The sequence below is a fragment of the Danio rerio genome, chromosome 13 (genome assembly GCF_049306965.1).
Source record: "Danio rerio strain Tuebingen ecotype United States chromosome 13, GRCz12tu, whole genome shotgun sequence".
Lineage (NCBI taxonomy): Eukaryota > Metazoa > Chordata > Actinopteri > Cypriniformes > Danionidae > Danio > Danio rerio.
Window position 1 is genome coordinate 36507459 of NC_133188.1, and position 20474 is coordinate 36527932.

General features: G+C 37.0%; 1 protein-coding gene across 4 annotated transcripts in view; it reads right to left on the bottom strand.

Moving 5' to 3' along the window:
* Positions 1-20474, bottom strand: part of zfyve26 (zinc finger, FYVE domain containing 26) — a 49169-nt gene that overhangs the window by 2242 nt on the left and 26453 nt on the right. For 2 of the 4 annotated variants that reach the window (XM_073919324.1, NM_001305560.1), the window contains 19 exons: positions 18794-18990; positions 18434-18538; positions 18097-18219; positions 15336-15509; positions 15010-15259; positions 14827-14919; positions 13916-14085; positions 13678-13811; positions 13523-13551; positions 12135-12268; positions 11835-12055; positions 11368-11515; positions 11054-11263; positions 10755-10970; positions 9160-9357; positions 8879-9075; positions 4874-5033; positions 2532-2591; positions 2267-2449 (listed from right to left, as the gene is read on the bottom strand). In XM_073919324.1, coding sequence (XP_073775425.1) covers positions 2267-2449; positions 2532-2591; positions 4874-5033; positions 8879-9075; positions 9160-9357; positions 10755-10970; positions 11054-11263; positions 11368-11515; positions 11835-12055; positions 12135-12268; positions 13523-13551; positions 13678-13811; positions 13916-14085; positions 14827-14919; positions 15010-15259; positions 15336-15509; positions 18097-18219; positions 18434-18538; positions 18794-18990 — 3002 coding nt within the window. Of the gene's footprint in view, positions 1-2266; positions 2450-2531; positions 2592-4873; positions 5034-8878; positions 9076-9159; positions 9358-10754; positions 10971-11053; positions 11264-11367; positions 11516-11834; positions 12056-12134; positions 12272-13522; positions 13552-13677; positions 13812-13915; positions 14086-14826; positions 14920-15009; positions 15260-15335; positions 15510-18096; positions 18220-18433; positions 18539-18793; positions 18991-20474 lie in introns of all 4 variants that reach the window. The other 2 variants (XM_073919323.1, XM_003199733.7) reach the window with 1 other exon arrangement.

Here is a 20474-nt window from a genome sequence, read left to right on the forward strand (position 1 = left end):
TTCTATATAGTAATATACAATGTATATACGTATAGCATGTTTTATGAATATATGTAAATGGGGGAAAAAAGTCTTTTTTAAGGGTTTTTAAGACGCTTCGTGTTTGATTTTCTTCTTGATATACACAATTATCCTGTCAAACTGTTGTATAAACACATTATCACACTATAACCGATATGGGTGTATATTGGTACTGCTGCGGCACTAAAGCTATGTCCACACAGCAAAGCTTAGTGCTCAAATTGGATTTTTTCTCAGGTCTGACTCTCAACCTGTGCCCCAATCGTTAACCAGGGGTGTGTTTCCCAAACAACGACGTAACTCACGGCTGAACTATTATAGTACAATGCATAGTTTGGAAAAAGAACGATGTAGTGACAAGTGTTTCCCAAAACCTGTGTTTCTCTGTCGCAGATCCATCGTTTAAACCACGTTAGTTATAATGTAAAACGCCCACAATGGTTCACTAAACGAGGTGGAATAACAACTTCTTCAGAGAAGAACCCCAGATTTCATTTGTGCAAATTATATTGTATTTTGCGCACATGCTTTATAATATTAATAATGATGATGATGATGATGATGATGATGATGATAATAATTATTAAGGAGGATATTGTTAATTTATTTTTTGAAAATTCTACTTTTACAATTTGACACGTTAACCACTGAAAAAATGTTCTAACCAACAGACTCATGTCATATACAGTACAGATACTTAATAAATAAAACTATAAATTAAAAATATAAAATAAACTATAAATTAAAAGCATTACATATGCTGTTTTTTGTTTTCACAAGCTTTGGAGACGTAACATAAATTCTGCTTTTAAATAATAGGTCACCTATAGAGCCCATAACAATGTTTTTAAAGTGCACTGCGAAGAGAACGCAATTAGTCACCTTGGAATTATATGCTTCTATCTGAAATTTTTGTCAAAATTTAGTTATTGACATATTCTTTTTAATTGACAACGTATTTACATTATGGATGTTTTTTATAAGTTGTTCACATTTTAAGACTTTTTATTAAAAAAAAAAATGTATATATATATTTATGTTACACACATTGCTTTGGAATGCAAAATCTTTGAAGCTCAATATCTCCAAATCATTCAGAACGCAGACAGAACCTTATAATTCAGAGGTAATGAATTGTCAATAGGAAGATCGCTGTAAAAATAATTTAAAAGCAAATTACACCCAAGAGTGATGACTTTTAAGCATTTTTTAAAATAATCATTTTAAGTTAAAATGTTAGAATGTTCTAAACGAATAAGGCATAGGGGGGATAACTGGGAATAAAACACAATATTTAACTACAGCTCCAGAGGTGTAGTTGTAAGCATACAAACTTGCGACGCAGTTTGCGAATGTTCGTTGAAGCGATGAATTTGGGAAACGCCAAATCATCAAACTAAGTTTGTAATGACAGACCTTGCAACCTTAGCAGGCTATCCATAGTTTTCGGAAATGCTCCCCTGATTGGTTAAAAAGCACCGGTTTTGCCTTCAAAGTTGTTTTCAAAAGGAACAACCAACCATCTGTGGTAAATTAATTGCCCTGTGCGTCATTCTACTATTCTGCTGAGTAGAAGATGATGATTGCAGCACAGAATGATGACGCATGTCACTCAAAGATCATGTAAATTCACATGAAATCCTACACAACCGTTCACACTGCGGTCGCATTGCTAAAACATCTGATCTGTGTCTGATTTAACACTGCATATGAAAGTGGCACAAATCTGAATTAAAAAGATCAGATTCCATGCGGTTTGGGCTAATCAAGACAAAAAGAGAGCTGAGGCACATGTTGGCAAAAAAATCAGATTTGGGTCACATTTGGCCTGCAGTGTGAACATAGCCTAAGGCACTCAACCTACAACCTCGAGCCAATGCATGCCTCCCAACAGTGCTGATATACAGCTATATATATAGTATTTTAAACCTGCAATTAAATTAGTCTTTTTTATATGGACAGTTTTGCTTTTTTTGTAATATATTTATATATTTGTAATATATAATTTGTTATTAAATTTCTACATTTAATTCCATATAGTATATTATACAAATACATAATTACACAAAAGTACCTTTCACAAAAAAGTACACACACTATATTTAAATACACACATTACATATTCACCACTAAATAAAGCACATAAGCATATACTTTTTCATGAAATATTTACAAATGTAATTATCATTGAATTCATTATTAATAGCGTGCGATTAGCCCAGAGATCATTATGTTGATGACTCACATCAGCAGGGCTCTTATCAGCCACAGACACACAGCTGAGCACAATGGCGTCACAGTCGTGTTTGGAGGCCGTCCCAGACTCTCCAACACATTTGTGCAGCTGCCGCACAGAGGAATACTGCCGCTGCCGGACCAGCCGCTGACCCACCCGGATGTAGACCGCCAGAGCCTCCAGCTGGAAATCCTGCAGCACAAGAACGACAACAGCAATCAGAGTCATGTCTGAATGACACCAGGGCTTTATGTGGAGCGCCAGAACTGCTCACCTGTATTACTCGATATGCAATGCCAAAACCTTCCTCGATGTTCTTGCCTCCCAGCATCACCTGCACAAAATCCAGCCACAGTGTGTTTCAATCTGATTTCATCTACAGCAACACTACAAGGTCAAATCATTTTGATTTTATTCTGTTCAGAATTTTCTTGTCAGTAATTTTGTTTTCTAAACAAAGTTTAAGTTATTTTAAAAAAGAAACGTTAAAACTAATAGCAAAAAATCTGCTTTACATTAATCCTTGAGAAATGTTTCTTTACATCAAAAATGTTGTCACAGCTTTCACAAAAAACATTAAGCAGCACAGCTGATATCTGTAAAGCCATGTTTGTCAACCTCGTTCCTGGAGGACCACCAGCTCTGCACATTTTCCATGTCTCCCTAACCAAACACACCTGATTCAGATCATCAGCTCATTAGCAGACTGAAAAGAACCTATAATGGGCATGTCAGACAAAGGAGACATCCAAAACATGCAGTGTAAAAATTATTCATGCAGACCAGAGATGAGTGTAAAATATATTGCAATAGAAAATGCTTGTTTTAAATACAGCCTACTAATATTTTCACAGTATTCATGTGTGTGTGTGTGTGTGTGTGTGTGTGTGTGTGTGTGTGTGTGTGTGTGAGTATATCAACCTTAAACCTTTGACAAGCAACAAGCAAAAAACAAGCAAACTGAACTGGATCATATTGCATTTGTGTAAACAGCAAAAAAATCTAAACTGAGCGACTTTAAAACTTTGTTCACAATCTGATGCGTTATACAGGTTTCTTCATCAAGTCAAATTGAAGACTTTAAGACCTTTTAAGGAGCATTATGAATGAGATTTTAGACTTATATGGGACTAAACACTAAGAATTTTTGGTAATGACCCAGTTGGACCAATGGAATTGGGAAAAAAACAAATGTAGTCATTTCTTAAACAACATATTTTAATGTGTCAAAACAAAAAAACTCTTAAACCTTTTTTTCAACATAACGCTTCTTTTTTTTAATTACAATTTTAAATGTTAAATGTATATTTATTACAACAACAAAAAAAAAACACAAATAATCAAAAAATATATTGGTTTGCTTTTGGTCCAATTGAAAACTCTTATTCAACCTAATGCGTTTCTGTTATAAGACCTTAAGTTTCATGCCTATTAATAATATTATGTTCACTAACACTTTCTTCTGTTTTTTTTTTTTTTGTACATGGGATAAATTGCTGTTATTATCATGAGGAATTTTTTTAATTGTTTTTAGTTTTCTTTTCCTGATTTGGGAATTTATTTAAAAAAAGATTGCTGTAAATTGTCTTACAGCTGTTGTGAAATAAACATCTCTGCAATAAAAAAACTTATATATATATATATATATATATATATATATATATTTATTTATTTATTTATTTATTTATTTATTTATTTATTTATTTAGGTGGATTGTTGGTGGTTGGATAGATGTTGGCCTGATTAGGTAACATTACTTCGACAACTTTTAAAATTAAGTCCTTTTTAGAATGATCTAAGACCTACTACAACACAATATTTCTGTAAACTTAAGCCTTTTTAAGGCCTAAAATTTTTTTTTTAAATTTAAGACTTTTTAAGACCTGACGGACAACCAAATTATATATCAGGATACTGAATACATTTTTTTTTTTCATTTTTACGCCATGCAGTGTGAATACAGCATTAGAGGACTGCAAAAACATTCAGTTCAAATATTACAAAAACGATCATTTGTCAGTTTTGTGTCAAATGTTAAACAAACACACCCACATACCCCAGAATGAGCACTGAACACACTGTTACTCTAGTGTCAAAACAAGCAACCATCTCAAAATGAAATCTGTGCAATGCATTCAAGGAAATACTTACAGTTAAACACTTTCAAACAAAAACATAATACAGACCAGGAAAAAACAAAATGTAGAGATTTACTTTAAACATCAGTTCTGATACAGTTTCCACACTTTGAATAGAAATGTATTATCATATAAATGATGAATTGTTTTAAATGCTACCTAGAAAAATCATGTAAAGCAATGGTCTCAAACTCAATTCCAGGAGAGCCGCAGCTCTGCATAGTTTAGCTTCAACCACCTCCAACACACACCTGCTTAATAGTCTCTAGTAGTCTTGAACACCATGATTGGTTAGATGTCAGCTGTGTTTGATTAGGTTTGGAGCAAAACAGAACTGTGGCCATCCAGGAATCTAGTTTGAGACCTATGATGTGAAGCATCATGTAAAAGTAAAAGATTTCCCCACACATATTTCCAAATGTCTGTTGTTATTCTGGTGCTCCTTTCGAAACGGAGCATGCTTTTTCTTTTAGCTTACCTTACAGGCCACGTCCACCTTCATAGGGCTGTTTCCAAACAGAGTGGGAGGAGCACTGTTTCCTGTGTAGGTGGAGCCGACTGCTGTTTTAGACGGAGAGCTTTCACAGCGGTGTAAGAATCGTGTCACCTCCAGCTGCAGCTCGATTGTGTGAATGTGTCTGCAACAAACATCTTCTGTCATCACTACTTATGCAAGTTGATATTGTGATTAGATTTTTAAAACTGCATGATTCTTAATATCTACTGTTCATTCGTAAATATTCAATAATAGGTGATGTATAATTTTCAATGGAAAAAAAAACGATACTAATTCTTCACCTCAATATTTAAAATGCTTTTGCTGTTAATCTCTTTTCTTCTTCACCCATTTTTCTGTTGCTCTGCTGCCCCAAATGCTATGGATCTAATGATTATTTCTTAATTTTACATTTATTTTAAATAGGACTGCATCCTTCTCATGAGCGTTTTATCATTTTTGTCGTTTCAGTGTGAGTTACACCTATATTTGAGCTATTTTTACCTGCAAGTGAACCACCTTAAAGGGATAGTTCAATCAAAAATGAACATATCCTCACCATTTACACACACTTAGTGGTTCCAAATATTTCTGAATTTGTTTCCTCTGCTAAACACAAAACCAGGTGTTCTGAAGAATTTTGAAAACAAAGCATTCACTGACATGCATAGTATGAACGAAAATACTAAGGAAGTCAATGGCTACTTTTTTTAAGCATTCATAGTGTAGAAAATAGATTTTTTTTTTCATTTCTCATTAGCGTATTCCTTGATTCTTTATTATGTTTTCTTTACCTAAAGAGATGTTAAATCATTTACCTTACAGTCAATCTTTAATATATATATATATATATATATTGTTATACTCTATACCAGGGGTCTCAAACTCGCGGCCCGCGGGCCATTTGCGGCCCTCAGTGCAATATTTTGTGGCCCGCGCCGACCGCTGTACACTGACAGAATCAGCGGAGCGGGGAGAGAGAGCGCTCCCCGCTCCGCTGATTCTATCCATACACAGCGGTCACTGGCATTTCCCGCCCGCCGTGTAAACAAAGGGGCGGGTATGCCGGTGACATCACCACGCACCCCGCCCCTTTGTTAGACGCTGTGACGGGCGGGAAGTGTAGGTAAGACAGCCAGAACCAAGGTAAGCTGTTCCCGCCCCTGCCTGCCACTTAGCTACCTATCTGCAGCCTGCCACCTACCTAGCTACAGCCTGCATCTTATATATATTATAGGTAGATACAGACTGGTACAGACTGATGTGACTGGAGTGGGGTGGGGTGTTTTATTTATACATATATACGCCTTTTTTTTAGGTGAGGGAATGGAAGTTTTGAGTGAGTCTAGACAGGTCTAGACTTAATGATGATCATCTTCAAGCCATACTGAGGGTCTCAACTGCTTCCACTCTAAAGCCAAATGTGGTTCAGATTTGTGAGAAGAAGCGCTGTCAAGTCTCTGGCAGCAAGAAGTAGGCAAAAGATGCCATGTTCAGAAGAACTGTTCATAATCTTCATTCAATGTTCTATTAATGTTCAGGACACTTCATGTTCAGAAGAAATAATTAAAACTGTTAATAATGACATTTGAAGACTTTTTTTTGTGAAATCCCTTATGCGGCCCAGCCTCACCCAGACTTTGCCTCCTGCGGCCCCCAGGTAAATTGAGTTTGAGACCCCTGCTCTATACTATATTTTGTATGCTCTGTCAAATTATATGTTAACCGAAACTGGCCCTTGAGGAGATGTATTTTGCATTCTAATGAGGCATTTTGCAGAAAGAGATATCTTAAACAAGAAATATGCAGCAGAAAAAAAAGAAATACCGTGTGTCTCTCGCTTCTGATATCCTGTGTAACCATTTATGAAAACATATTGGGGCATATGGAGGTCTCTAAGCATGTGCATTTAACTGGTCCAGTTCTTCAGTGCAGAAAAGTGGAACTAGAGATTGTGCAGAAAAGCTGATGGAGACAACCTGCCTTCTCCATCTTCTGTGAATATAAACAGGATCTTGAGTCCTAAGAAAACACTCGCAGAGCGCCTGGTGTGTTCTCTTGGATAGCATCGTATAACCAATAAGACACAGTTGTGCGACCCAGGGCCCTAATCGAATTATTCATTTCTATTTAATAAATTACTAATACTTTTTAAATTGATCTCTGCCTCCTGAGTTTGTATTGAACATGCATGGAATAATAGACCACTTATTCCAACATTAGGTATACTGTATCTTCCTTAATGTTGAACAGAAGAAAGGCAGAGAGCGAGTAAACGATAATAATTTAATCATTTATATGTTTTAATGAAATTATTAATTAATATTAGAGCTGTGCGATTTGAGGAAAAATATCTAACTGCACTTTTTTAACAGATACTGCGATTGCGATTTAATTTTGTAGTCAAGCTTTAGGTCAATAATCTGTAATCTGTAGCAACAATTCAGTGACACCTCTTAAAAATGACCAGTTTTTGTTCGGTGTCTGACCAAAATATTCCCATATTACCAATGCTGTTTTTCTATGATGTTAATTCATCCATTAATGCTTTTGAAACAGCAGACGCCATTATCCCACTCGTCTGGGCTTTCCTGTTCGTTTTCTTTTTTTATTGTGGGCGTTCCGCATATTTCAGGCAGAACGTAAGTGTGCACACATAATTGGCTAGTAAGACTGTCATCTATAGACGGCAGTCACGCATTTGCTCTGGGCGGGGGAAATTAACAAATACATAAATATATTTTATATCGCAGCCTTTTGCGATTAAATAGTTGCAACGTTTCGAATTTCGATTGCAATTCGATTTAGAAGAACTGCACATCCCTAATTTTAATATGAATTGAAAATCATTTATTGAAAGGATAATACTGAATAATTACGCACATGTGAATATAACGTTTTTACATCCAGTCCTCTTTACTCAATATAGCCTATTAATTAAATAATAGTAGCTTTTTATATCTATGTGGTTTGGAATTAACCAGATGTCATATGTAACCAATGAATAATATGATCAGATTATTGTATTATAGACTTGCATGATAATGATGTCTGCACAGGCCCGGATTGGCTAATCGGGAGCACTAGGAGAATTCCCAGTGGGCCGGTCCGGTTTTTTGGCTGTGAGGGCCGGTGTCCCTAGCTGCTTGCACTCTCAGCAGTCGCACTTTTTTTTCATCTATTTATTTATTTGACCATAGCTTCACTATTTTTATTCATTATTTTGCCGCAGCGCCGCTCTTGTTATTTATTTTCTCACAGCCCCATGAGCAAAATACAGCCTGCAGGTTAACTAACGTTAATGATGATGTAACGCTCACTACCATCATTCGACCCCAAACAGCGAATTCGAATAATTAATATTAATGAATAATACACCTGCTCAATGAAAATCAGATGATTCACTACATTAATAAATCTGACATAACTTGATCAGAAATCTAAACAGGGAAGAAAAAGATTAAGCCATCAATAGAAAGTAATACCGTGTCTTGTGGGTCACAGTTCAATACTTCTTTTTTATTCTCGCTGTAATAGCGATATTGTTGCTCAGTGGTAAACACGTTGCATTATGATGCCGCCGACCCGTGATCGAATCTCTCTGGGAAAACTATTATTTATTTTTATTTTTCATTTTTATTGTAAGACATAAACTGTTAGGGCTTTCGAACATTTGAATTTTTAACTCAGCTGTTTTCTTGAAAAAGACGTGATAGTGTCATTAGAAACTGAATTGGAAATGACCTTATTTTAATATAGTCAGTCATGAACTGAGGTGGGCCGGTCTGGTTGAAACTCCAGGGCTGAAAATGAGTCCCACTCCGGCCCTGTGTCTGCATATATTTTTTAAACATTTTATACATCCTTTTTTTTTTTTACATATGAGTATGTAAACACTTTGAGAGCACCAACACTGCTGGGAATGCATTTAATTATCTTTTTTTTTATCAAAAACACCAATTCTCAAAAGCAGAAAATCAATGGCACCTGGAGACATCAGTGGAGCTCATTTTCTTCCTGAAGGAGGAGCTGTGAGATTTCCTGCGGCTCTGTTGCTCCTGTAGGTAAGTCCTCAGGTGCTCTTTGGCCCGGATCAGCCAGCGCTGCTGTTCTCCCAGCTGCAGGTATGACTGAGCACCATGAGAAAAGAAGCGGATGCACGTCATCGCAGCACGAATGTGGTCCTATAAAGAGATAGAAAAAAGAAAAGTATTGCAGCAAGCTGATGCAGACATAACAGAAAGAACAAGTGTGCTGTTTTAAAGTACCATCATGAACTGCTGGAGTTGGTACAGAGAGTGGTAGTGTCCCCTGCGCTGCAGTAGCTGACAGGCTGAAAGCAGATATCGGCCCCAGGTCTCCAGTGTGGGGTCTAGATTTTCCAGCAGACCTTGTAAAGCACCCAGACGTCCACGTTCAAGACAGGGCTGAAAGATGCCCTCCAGAAACACATCATCCGAACAGCCCTAAAACACACACATGGAGAGAGGGAATATTTAGACATATATTTTTCGTATTAACTGACACTTTTATATAAAGCAACAAGAAATAAATAAAAAACAAAGGTCAAATGAAAAGCAAAATAAAAAAATGCCATTTCAATCTGATCTACTGACAGGCAGTCAAACAAGTTGTCCCTACATCATATTTTCCCTATATTAAAACATGCTTAAATTAGAAAGAGATTACATACACAATGCTGTTTAAAAGTTTTGGGTCAGCTGTAACTCGGAAAAGATATTAAGAAGACCCACTAACTAAAGACGAATGGGCCAAATAATAGCAGAAGTTGAGGAAATAGGAAAAAATGACACGTGCACTTCGATTACAAAAACAGATCTTTGAAAATGGAGTAAATGGCTGGCTTTCTTCACAATGACAATAACATTATCTATAATTTAACATTTACGTAATTCTAGAGGTTATGCATCATTGAGAGATTATATTTGCCAACCTCATATTTAATATTTTATTTACTTATTTTCTTGATGAAGTTCATTTAATATGTTTATGCATGTATGTTTATATTTACATATGTATAAATGCATAAATACATTTGTGTGTGTGTGTGTGTGTGTGTGTGTGTGTGTGTGTATATACTGTATACACATACATACATACATACATACACACACACACAAAGGTATTTATGCATTTATACATATGTATGTATGGTTATATAGATCTACATATATTTATATGCTTTTTTATAATTATTATTATTATTTTGTTTGTTTTGTTCTCACTGGTTTTATGTTCCTAAAGAATCTATAAAAATCTTTTAAAAAATTGGTCAGAAAATACTGAGTTTACATCTTACAAAAAAATCTGAACTGCGGTCTCTGCAGATTCTGATGGTTTTTCTCATAATTCTCACTTTAATTAAATGCATTAAAAAATAACTGATGGCACAGTGGTGCCTCACAGCAAGAATGTCGCTGGTTCGAGCCTCAGCAGGATCAGTTGGCATTTCTGTGTGGAGTTTGCATGTTCTCCCTGTGTTCGCATGGGTTTCCTCCGGGTGCTCCGGTTTCCCCCACAAGTCCAAAGACATGCGCTATAGGCCAAGTGGGTAAGCTAAATTGTCCATAGAGTATGTGTGTGAATAAGAGTGTATGGGTGTTTCCCAGTGATGGGTTGCAGCTGGAAGGGCATCCACTGCATAAAACATTTGCTGGATAAGTTGGCGGTTCATTCCACTGTGGCGATCCCTGATTAATAAAGGGACTAAGTCGAAAAGAAAATGAATAAATGAAAAAAAAAGCCTCTAGTTCTATAGTACTTTATAAAAAACAGATAAGCTTCAGCTAACCCTATAGCATGGAGCTAATTTAATGGAAATGCTGTGCACAGTTTGCAGAACCTTGTTCTGTAAGTAGGTGAGGGCATCTTTCAGGCAGTCGTGGCGCAGGTAAAAGCTGATGAGGCTCAGATGTGTGCCGTATGTGAACAGGTAAAACAGACACTCCTGATGAAAGTTGCAGCGCTGAACTTTACTTTCCGTGCCTTCTGGAGGAGCAGAATCAGACAGAGCCTCTTCCAGCTCACGCAGAGATGCCAGGATATCCTCATCCATCGTCTACATCCAACAAAAACACACAATGCTTTAGGAAAGATCCAGTAAGGAAAGTCAATAATCCTGTTAAACCAAGTCTCTTATACCTGGCTCAGGGTGAGTTTGACGGTGGACTCCAGGTGCTGGATAATCTCTTGCAGAAGTCTCGGCCCGTGGTTTAGCTGGTTTCGATCTACTGGTGCTTTCAGACAGCGAACAAACTTCTCCCTGGCACCACTCAGATTTCCAGCCTTTAAAGATGCCATTGCCCATGCCTGCCAAACACCATTCGGGTCCAGTGCACTCTTGGTTGACACCTGCGCATTATTAAAAAAAAAGTCTTATACTCTTAAAGCTGAGTAAATTATGAATTTGAAAAGCAGCTAGGTTGATACTTTAAACCTTGAGCAAAATCTCTCACCTCCACAGCCAGCTGATAATATTCCAATTCCAGCAGCTGGTTGCGCAGACGTGTCACTGCAGCCGTTTCCTGAATATCATCCAGAGATGGAATGTATTTGTAGTTGGCAGTGACCAGGATTTTTAACACATCCACCTTACTGATGTAGCTGCGGATGAAAAAAAAAATAAGTAAAAGAAACTTGCGTCTTAAAAGTTGGGGCTCGATAAGATTTTGAATCTGCTTATTATGAAGTTTTCTTAAGGATTTCTGGAGAAAAGCCAGCTGAAAATTAAGCATTGTCATCACAGATATATAATATATATATATACATACATAAAGTAATGAATTTATATTTCATTACTTTAATCAAATAAATTCAACCTTAAAATATTTTTGTTAGCAATTTAATTCTGTCTCACTCTATTAGTTTATGCTTCCAAAATGAAAAGGCTAATTCTATGAACACAAGTAAAAGTATGTCTCACCTGTCACAGAGTGCTGGTTCTTGTGTGCATCCTGCATTTACAAACATGAGTTTGGCACTGAACAGTAGCTGCCGCATCACATCAGTCAGCAGACGTGCATCCACCTCAGGATTGGTCAGTTTTCGGGATAGTGAGCGGCAGTGGTCAATTAGCTGCTGCCCACAGGCCGCATGATCACTGTGTAGTGTCAGAATAGCCACACAGAGAGATGCGCTGGGTGCCTTTAACAAGAGACCATATGAATGAGAAAGAAGAAGAAATTTTTTTTTTAAACCAAACTTCATTCCTCAAAATCACAACCTGTTCGTAGTAGAACTCGCTCTTCAGCTGTTGGTTCTCTGCTGGGTTTGGACTCAGGCGGTACTGCTTCCGTGACACCTCCGGCAGACTGAGCACCCCATTCAAGACCTCATCAATGGATGAAGGGCTGCCTGCTACTGGGAAAAGTTTAGTTTATAACTCTGAAATAACTAGAACCTAAAGTTTATTGATAAACTTTGATGTTGGCTTGAGAAAGCCAACGTGACTGCGCGCTAGGACTGGGAATGGCAGTTGGCAGGAAGCACGGCGGTGGTTGCTAAGTGCTTGCTAGGCAGTTGCTAAAACAATTATGGCATTGTTAGGTGGTTGCTAAGCAGTTGCTCAAATGCTAATACTTAGTAGGCATTTCTAGCATATGTTATTGCATTTAGATAATCATTCATAGCATGTAGCTAATCGTTATTAGCACTTGGCTTCCATTATCATTGTTACCATGCATAGTACACAGGAAGTCCCATTTGCTAGCATGAGTCAAACAAGCCAATGCCCAGGTCCCTACGATGTTCTGATGTAGAGATATTGCTATTTTTAAATGGTTGCTAGGTTATACTGTTTTATTGCTATGGGGACATTTGACAGGTTAGTGATGATAGATCAATGCTTCTTGGCAATATGAGTGATCTTAATCAACCCCAATGTTTCTATGACAGTCTTTATGAGTGTCAAAAACTGGACTTGAACATTATGTATTCCTGGTGTTAGGTTGCGGCTGGAAGGGCATTCGGTGTGTAAAACAAATGCTGGATAAGTTGGCGGTTCATTCCGTTGTGGCGACCCCTGATTAATAAAGGGACTAAGGCAATGAACATTATGTAAAAATGGCTTGCCGTATTTTTTTGAAAATACAATGCTTAATAAGTGTGAAAGGGATACATGCAAAAATGGCTTGCCATATACGTAAAAAATGTGGAGTTTAAGTCAAAAATGGCTTGCCATATTTTGAGAAAAATAATGCTTAAAAATTATTTATTGGAAAACTATAAGTCTGATAAACCTTAAAGATATAGCAACAAAATTGAACGCATCTAAATACAGCTTTTGGCCAAATTTGGGGCTTGTATAATTTTTTTATATGCCCGGATTATAAAAATGTAATAGTTAACATTTTTTATTTAAAAAAACAATAAGTCTTATAGGCATGAGGAGATATAGCAACAATCTTGAATGTAGAAGGCACATTTTGACCACATTTGGGCCTTGTGGCATGAACGGCCTAGGAGGAGATACGTTTGTTTTCAAGGACAGAGTAGCATAACAGTATGTTGGCTTTCTCAAGCCAACATAATAATCCGAGTAAAGATGGGTTTGAAAACTTCTTAAGAGAATTAAAATATTTTGTATGTACTGTAGCAAAAAGACAAGTTTACCTTCCCCTTGTTCAAGCTCCTCATCTGAGCTGCAATAAACATTGTGAAAGTGTGTATATTAGAAACCAAGGTTGGTAGAAAAAGTGGAGCAAACAGTGAATTTGATCATAAGATCAATCTTGTGCTAATAAAATATATGAGTGCATCTGTCTTACTCTGTGTGAAAGAAGTTGTAGCATTGGTCACAAACTCTGACCGGCTCGTCAAAGCCGGCTACTGCCATCTTCTTGCTGGAGCAGGAATGGCACACCAGTCTGCCACAGCGTCTGCAGTGGTGCCGTCTGTTAAACTGACCCAAGAGAAGGTTTATTAAAAGACTCTCAAATTCATATAGAGAAACTTACCAAGATAACATGAAATTGCGAGTGCATCTGATCACCTAAGCTTACTCACCATGGTGAATCTCTCCCTCTGGCAGACCATGCAGATGTGCTGTTTGTGGTCTGGGATCCAGTCTTTGCGGTCAGGGGTTTTCTCTGGAGGGGTGAAAGGGGTGGCCAGTGGCCGGATCTTTTTCCCACTGGGACGTCTCTCACTAGAGGGTGTTTGCATGGGTGTGCCTCCTAAAAAAATTTAAAATGAATAAAAAAAGTGTATACAAACTTGACTTCTAAACTATGAGGTCGTCATAAACTAATAAACTAATAAACTAAGGGCTTCTGGTAGAATAGCAAAGTCCACTAAAGGAGGTCAAACCTTCTTATATATATATATGGCTCCTAAACTCTGGAATAGTCTTCCTGATAATGTCCGAGACTCAGAAAAGCATATACATATTCCATTACATAACTGTAGGACTGTTAGAATAACTAGAAGTAGTTTTAGTAGAGTATCCTCCAAATGTGGAGTGACTAATAAACTCAGACCTTCTGGTAGTACCCAGAATAGCAAAGTTTACTAAAGGAGGTTGAGCCTTCTTATATATGGCTCCTAAACTCTAGCATAGTCTTCCTGATAGTGTCCAAGGCTAGACCCACACTCTCAGTTCAAAACTAGATTAAAAGCAGATCTTTTCAGCAAAGCATATACACCAAGGATGTCCAAACTTGGTCCTGGAGGGCTGGTGTCCTGGAGAGCTAAGCTCCAACCCTAATCAAACACAGTTGAACCAGCTAATCAAGCTCTTAGTAGATATACTAGAAACTTTCTGCCTCCAGGACCGAGTTTGGACATGCCTGATATACACAATCCATCACATAACTGTAGGACTATTAGAATAACTAGAAGTAGTTTTAGTAGTGTAGCCTCCAAAATCTGGTGCGACTAAAAAAAGGTTTGATCATTGAGGATGGTGTGCTTCTTACCTGTTGATGGAGGAGGTGTGTGGCTTGGAGAAGATGGGCAACTCTCCTGAGCTGGACACTGCAGAAATGCATCTTGCAGACTAATGACAGAGTCTGAGAGAAAAAGAGAGAGACCAGATGAGTTACATTGCAAACACTTAAGTATTGACATAAATGCTTGTTTTCAACACTGCTCCAACTCACCAGAACGTGACCACTCTCTGGGAGCATAAGGAAAGTCAAGAGCCTTGCGGGCGTAATCAGCCAGTAGGGTGTCAATGTGCTGGGTGGTGATACCAGCGTCCTGTGCCAGCAGAAGGCTCCGCAGAGTCGTGATGGCAACAGCCGCCCAGTCAACCTTTAGATTCATCAGCATCTGCTCCAGCATGAGAAGCGGATCAGAGAGCAGGGAAAAATAGTCCTGGCGAGACGCTTCTGGCAGAGTCAGCAGAACCTGCAACAGGCATACTGTCAAGAGATCTGGTAGCAGGAGATTCAGTGTGCTATCTGATCAGGTTAAACATCCTCACTTTAGAGCCAAGGTGCAGGGCATGGATGTGGCGTCTCCTTGCTGGGGTCATCTGACTCTGGAAGTGCAAGGTAAGATAATCTGAGAGGAAATGACAGGCAGCCAATCCAGGTCTTCGATCCAGGGCTCGCTCGCTGACCTCCAAACCCATTGAGTCAGAGAGAGCCTCCAGGAGCTGCATGCAGAGAGATACAGTTTACGTCAGACATATTAGCACCCCTGAATTATTAGCCCCCTGTTTATTTTTTCCTCAATTTCTGTTTAATAGAGAGAAGAGTTTTTCATTTCTAAACATAATAGTTTAAGTAACTCATTTCTAATGACTGACTTATTTTATCTTTGCCATGATGACAGTAAATACTATTTGACTAGATATTTTTAAGACACTTCTACACAGCTTAAGGTCACATTTAAAGGCTTAACTAGGTTAATAGGTAAGGTTCACTAGGCAGGTTAGGGTAATTAGGGTCATCGTTATTGCATAACGATGGTTTGTTCTGTAGACTATCGAAAAAAATATATAAATATATAGCTTGAGGGAGCTAATAATATTGACCTTAAAATGGCTTTTAAAAAATTAAAAACTGCTTGTATTCTATTTGAAATAAAACAAATAAAACTTTCAGAAGAAAAAATATTATCAGACATACTGTGAAATTTTCCTTGCTCTGTTAAACATCATTTGGGAAATATATATTAAATTTTTTTTTAAAGGGGAGCAAATAGCTCTGACTTCAACTGTATTGGGACATTATTACATCGGACATTATTACATAATTTTCTTTGAAAAGAGTTTTACAAAGCAATATTTTATTCCAAAACAATGCATTTTATTTATAAAAAGTGACAATAAAGACTTTAATTTCACACTCACACACACACACACAGGCAGACAACACTAAGCATATAAAAATATTAAAACCCTTTCTGAAGCAAAAATCTAAGGTCAGCTAAATTCTATCATCACATCACAATGTAAAATGTATCAATTACAAAACATATTTTTTATACTGTAAACACATTTTACAAATTACCATTTCACTGTATTTTAAAAATCATATAGATGCAGCCTTGATACACATAATAGAAGACTTCATATACATTATATTCATTATATTCAAATCTAAAATAAAGTGATTTTGATCTTGAAGGACCGTGAAGTGCTTTTGAAATGTACATTTTCATTCAATGTTTGACGTAATCTCAACCAAAAGATGAAGAGAGGGTGGGACAGAGAAGCTACTCTCCTTTTTAAAAAACAGCCAATAGCATTTTGTTAATCACAGCTCTGTCAGTGAAAGTGGTTTAGCTCAGGCGTATCAAATGTAAAGCGTCTTGAAGGGGGCGGGACATGTCAGATACTAGAGAGCATTTGATTGGTCAAGATTTGATGAGAAACTCAAGTATAAGGTGACGTCAAAAAAAGCATCAATCCATTTGGAAGAAAGTGACAAACCGCCAGCTTTGTATGTTTATATCAGGTTTATATTTTCTAAATGCAAATTTTGTCACTGTTTTGGTGCAGACAAGCTTATAGATATCATAAAAACTAACAATATTAATACTAACATGAAACAGACACAGTACACTCATTTCTATTAGGGCTGCACAATATTTAAAAAATTTGACATTGCATTTTTTTTTTCCTCCAATAAATATTGTGATACAAATACAATTTCACCAGATGACTTAAATAGCTCTATTTGAAAAGTCATTGTTTAGATCGATTCGGATGATTTTGTATGGGTGTGATATATATACATATTCAACATAGTTTATTATATACATATAATAAACAAACTACAGTCATGAACACAATGGAACAAATGTTAAAGTGAAACAAACAGTGCTTTATGGATTTTCTGGGGAGAGTCTAACAGTATTTGGGTACAGAAATTAATCAAATGTAAAACGGCATTGCATCATAATCATATAATTAATTCAATACAATGTATCTTTATTAAACTTATTTATGCTCTTTATGTTCTCCTAAAATGTATCGAAAACCCATAAAATGCTCACAAATGCCTTAAAACACATGAACATGTTGAAATTTTACTCAATGATGGTTAAATTAAGTGTCTCCACAAATATCATGTGTTTTGATCTGTGGATTTGGTCAACTATAATCCCAACCCAACACTGCATATATGTGCAATGTGACTAGGCAAGACAAGTTTATATTTTATATGGCACATTTCATACATAGTGGCAATTCAAAGTGCTTTACATAAACAGGAATAAAAGAGACAAGTATAAGAACATAAAAAAAATATTAAAACAGATAAAAACAGATTAAAATGTATTAAAACAGGTTTTAGCACAGTGCTCATTCAGTAAGGCACAGCTAAACAGATGTGTTTTCAGTCTTGATTTGAATGCGTCTAATGTTGGAGCACATCTGATCATTTCCGGAAGCTGATTCCAGCAGCGCAGGGTGTAGCTACTGAAGGCTAATTCACCCTGCTTTGACTAAACCCTTAGAATCTGTAATTTACTTGATCGTAATGATCCGAGTCATCTGTTAGGTTTCTATTGAGTGAGCATATCTGTATTGTATTGAGGTCCTAGGCCATTTAGTGAATTATAGACAAATAATAATACTCTAAAATCTATTCTGAATGTAACTGAGAGCCAGTGTGAAGACCTGAGGAGAGGTGTGATGTGCTCCGATGAGCCGCGTGATATCGATGCTAAAATGTTATATTGTGCAGCCCTAATTTCTATGCAAATAAAGCCAGCAGAAACACACACACACACACCTGGAAAGCCTCTTCTGTGTGATTGTGTTCTAGGAGGTACAGCAGGTGTTCGGTCTGCAGCTGCATTCCAGACTGATCAGAAACTGAATAAAGCTGCACCCACTGGGCGCACAACTCAAATTCCTGAGAACAAACAAACACAAACACACATTTATCCAAAGTTTAAACACAAATATAAGTGCTTTTCTACAATAAGACAATAATGCATTATGCATGGTATAATATAGCTTATCTCTCGATCGTGCTCTTTAACTCTTTCTTCTAGCTGTTTTTACACAAAAACTCACATGTAGTAAAAAAAAAAAAAGATTGATTGTAAAGGTTTCTATAGACTCACCCTGGCCTCCAGCATTTGACTGAAGACAGATTCAGGATTTTTTGTTGACTCCTCCCTCAACTCCTGCCACGTCTCCCATGGCAATGAAGGCTGCAATCTCAGCATCTATGCAACAAAATCATGTTAACAATCACGTTCTGAAATTGACAGTGTATCTGTGCATTAATTGGCACTTATTACAATTCTAAAACAGCCTCTATCTGGAGCATAATAAATACAGCCAGAAGGTGACATGCTTCAATTGTTTTCTCTTGTTAACTCAAAACACAAAGTATTGATTGAAGCATATTGCAATACAAATAAATCTAGCCGTAAAGATCAGCCTAATATTGACACAGAATAATGCCATGTCAGACTGACCCGCTGATACATGTCCAGCTCCTGTTTCCTCTGCTGAAGCTGCTCTCGGAGTGGATCTTTGGTGTTCTGGTCACTGAGACAGAAGTGCAGTAAATCTAAACACTGTTGTAAAGGCCAGCGGTCCAAACCCTGCAGAACCACACGTCCACGCAGCTCCCAGTCCCGTACACGAAACAACTGCTCAGCACTGCTGGATTCTTCAAAAAGAGGCACAGAAAGAAAGATAATGGTTAATCTTTCTTATTTATGGCCTTGTCAAGGACCATCTGTAATATTTTATTATTATCCTGGCACAGCATCTCCAGTAAAGTATGAGCTTAATTTAGTGCTTTCCAAGGCATATCAGTTTTTTTTTTTTTTTTTTTAATCTGTTGTGAGATATTTAGTTGAGTTATGATTATAGTTGACCAGAAACCACAGGTCAAAACACATGAGACTTGTGGAGACACAGAACTTAACCTATATTTATCGTAAAAAAAATAATAATAATCCCAAAATCACAATGTCATATCTTTCCAAGATTGTGCAGCCCTAATTTCAATGAATTTAAAGGAATTCTTAAACTAAACAGCCATTAATATTGACAATTGCTCTTAACAATATGATGCAACTAATAACTGAAATTAAACATCTCATTATTGTTCATCTTATTACGGTTTCAATTTTGAGATTTTTTTTATTTGTATTTTTATACAAATCACTTCAATAGGCATACATTTTAAAGGTTCAAAAAGATCCTCGAGTACTTTTTTTGGAGATTTTAACAGATTTGTGTGTGTTAACAAACATTTTTGTCGGTAGAGCTGTACGAGAATTGGAGATTGACCAACTTTGTCTTTTATCAGCTGACTTCCTTACCAGGTACCATTCAGACATGTCGCCTATACCTGTGGTGCTGTGTTTGCACATGTTACAAATTCTCCAGGGCTAATGGAGGGCTAATACAAATTACCAACAGGGCTAATGGTTGGAATAGACACGGCAAGAGACCTGCTGCAATGCTATCCACTGTGTCTGCATTCAGACCCGGGGATTGAGTAGGAGAATAGTCCTCCTCATTTATTGTGTTTATATAAACACGGTTATCTTTATAATGACATAACAAATTGTGGTTACGTGTATATTTAATTACGAATAACAGCAATGACAGCAGGGCATTAACAGGAGGACATTAAATTACTGTTTATTTCATTGCATTTTAACTTTGTAAACTATAAAATCATGGGTCTCCTCATGGTATGTGTCTCATTTTGCAAGTCAGCTGACAACTGTTGCTTGCTCCCCTCTTTCTTAGTTGGTAAATCGGATATGGTTGGGGCCAGAAGTTATCAAGAATTATGTATATTATTTATTAAATTAATTGAATTTTATTAACGTCCCCCCACCCCAACCATCACAGTAACCTAAAAACCGTAGTTGTAGAGAGTATTATTTATGCTATCTATTGAATTACCCAATAAATTGTATTTTTTAACACCTATTCCCACCCCGACCATCACAGTGACAAAAAAAAAAATGCACTTCCGGTCAGCCGTGTATCTGATCTAGACTTTACCCTCTCTCTCTCCCCTGCTCAGGTGGCCACGCCCACTCCACCCACTTTACGCAGCACTCCACGCCCAAAAGAGTAGGGGTTCATGGCCATTTAAGTCCATGTGAAATGGAACTTCACTGTCTATCT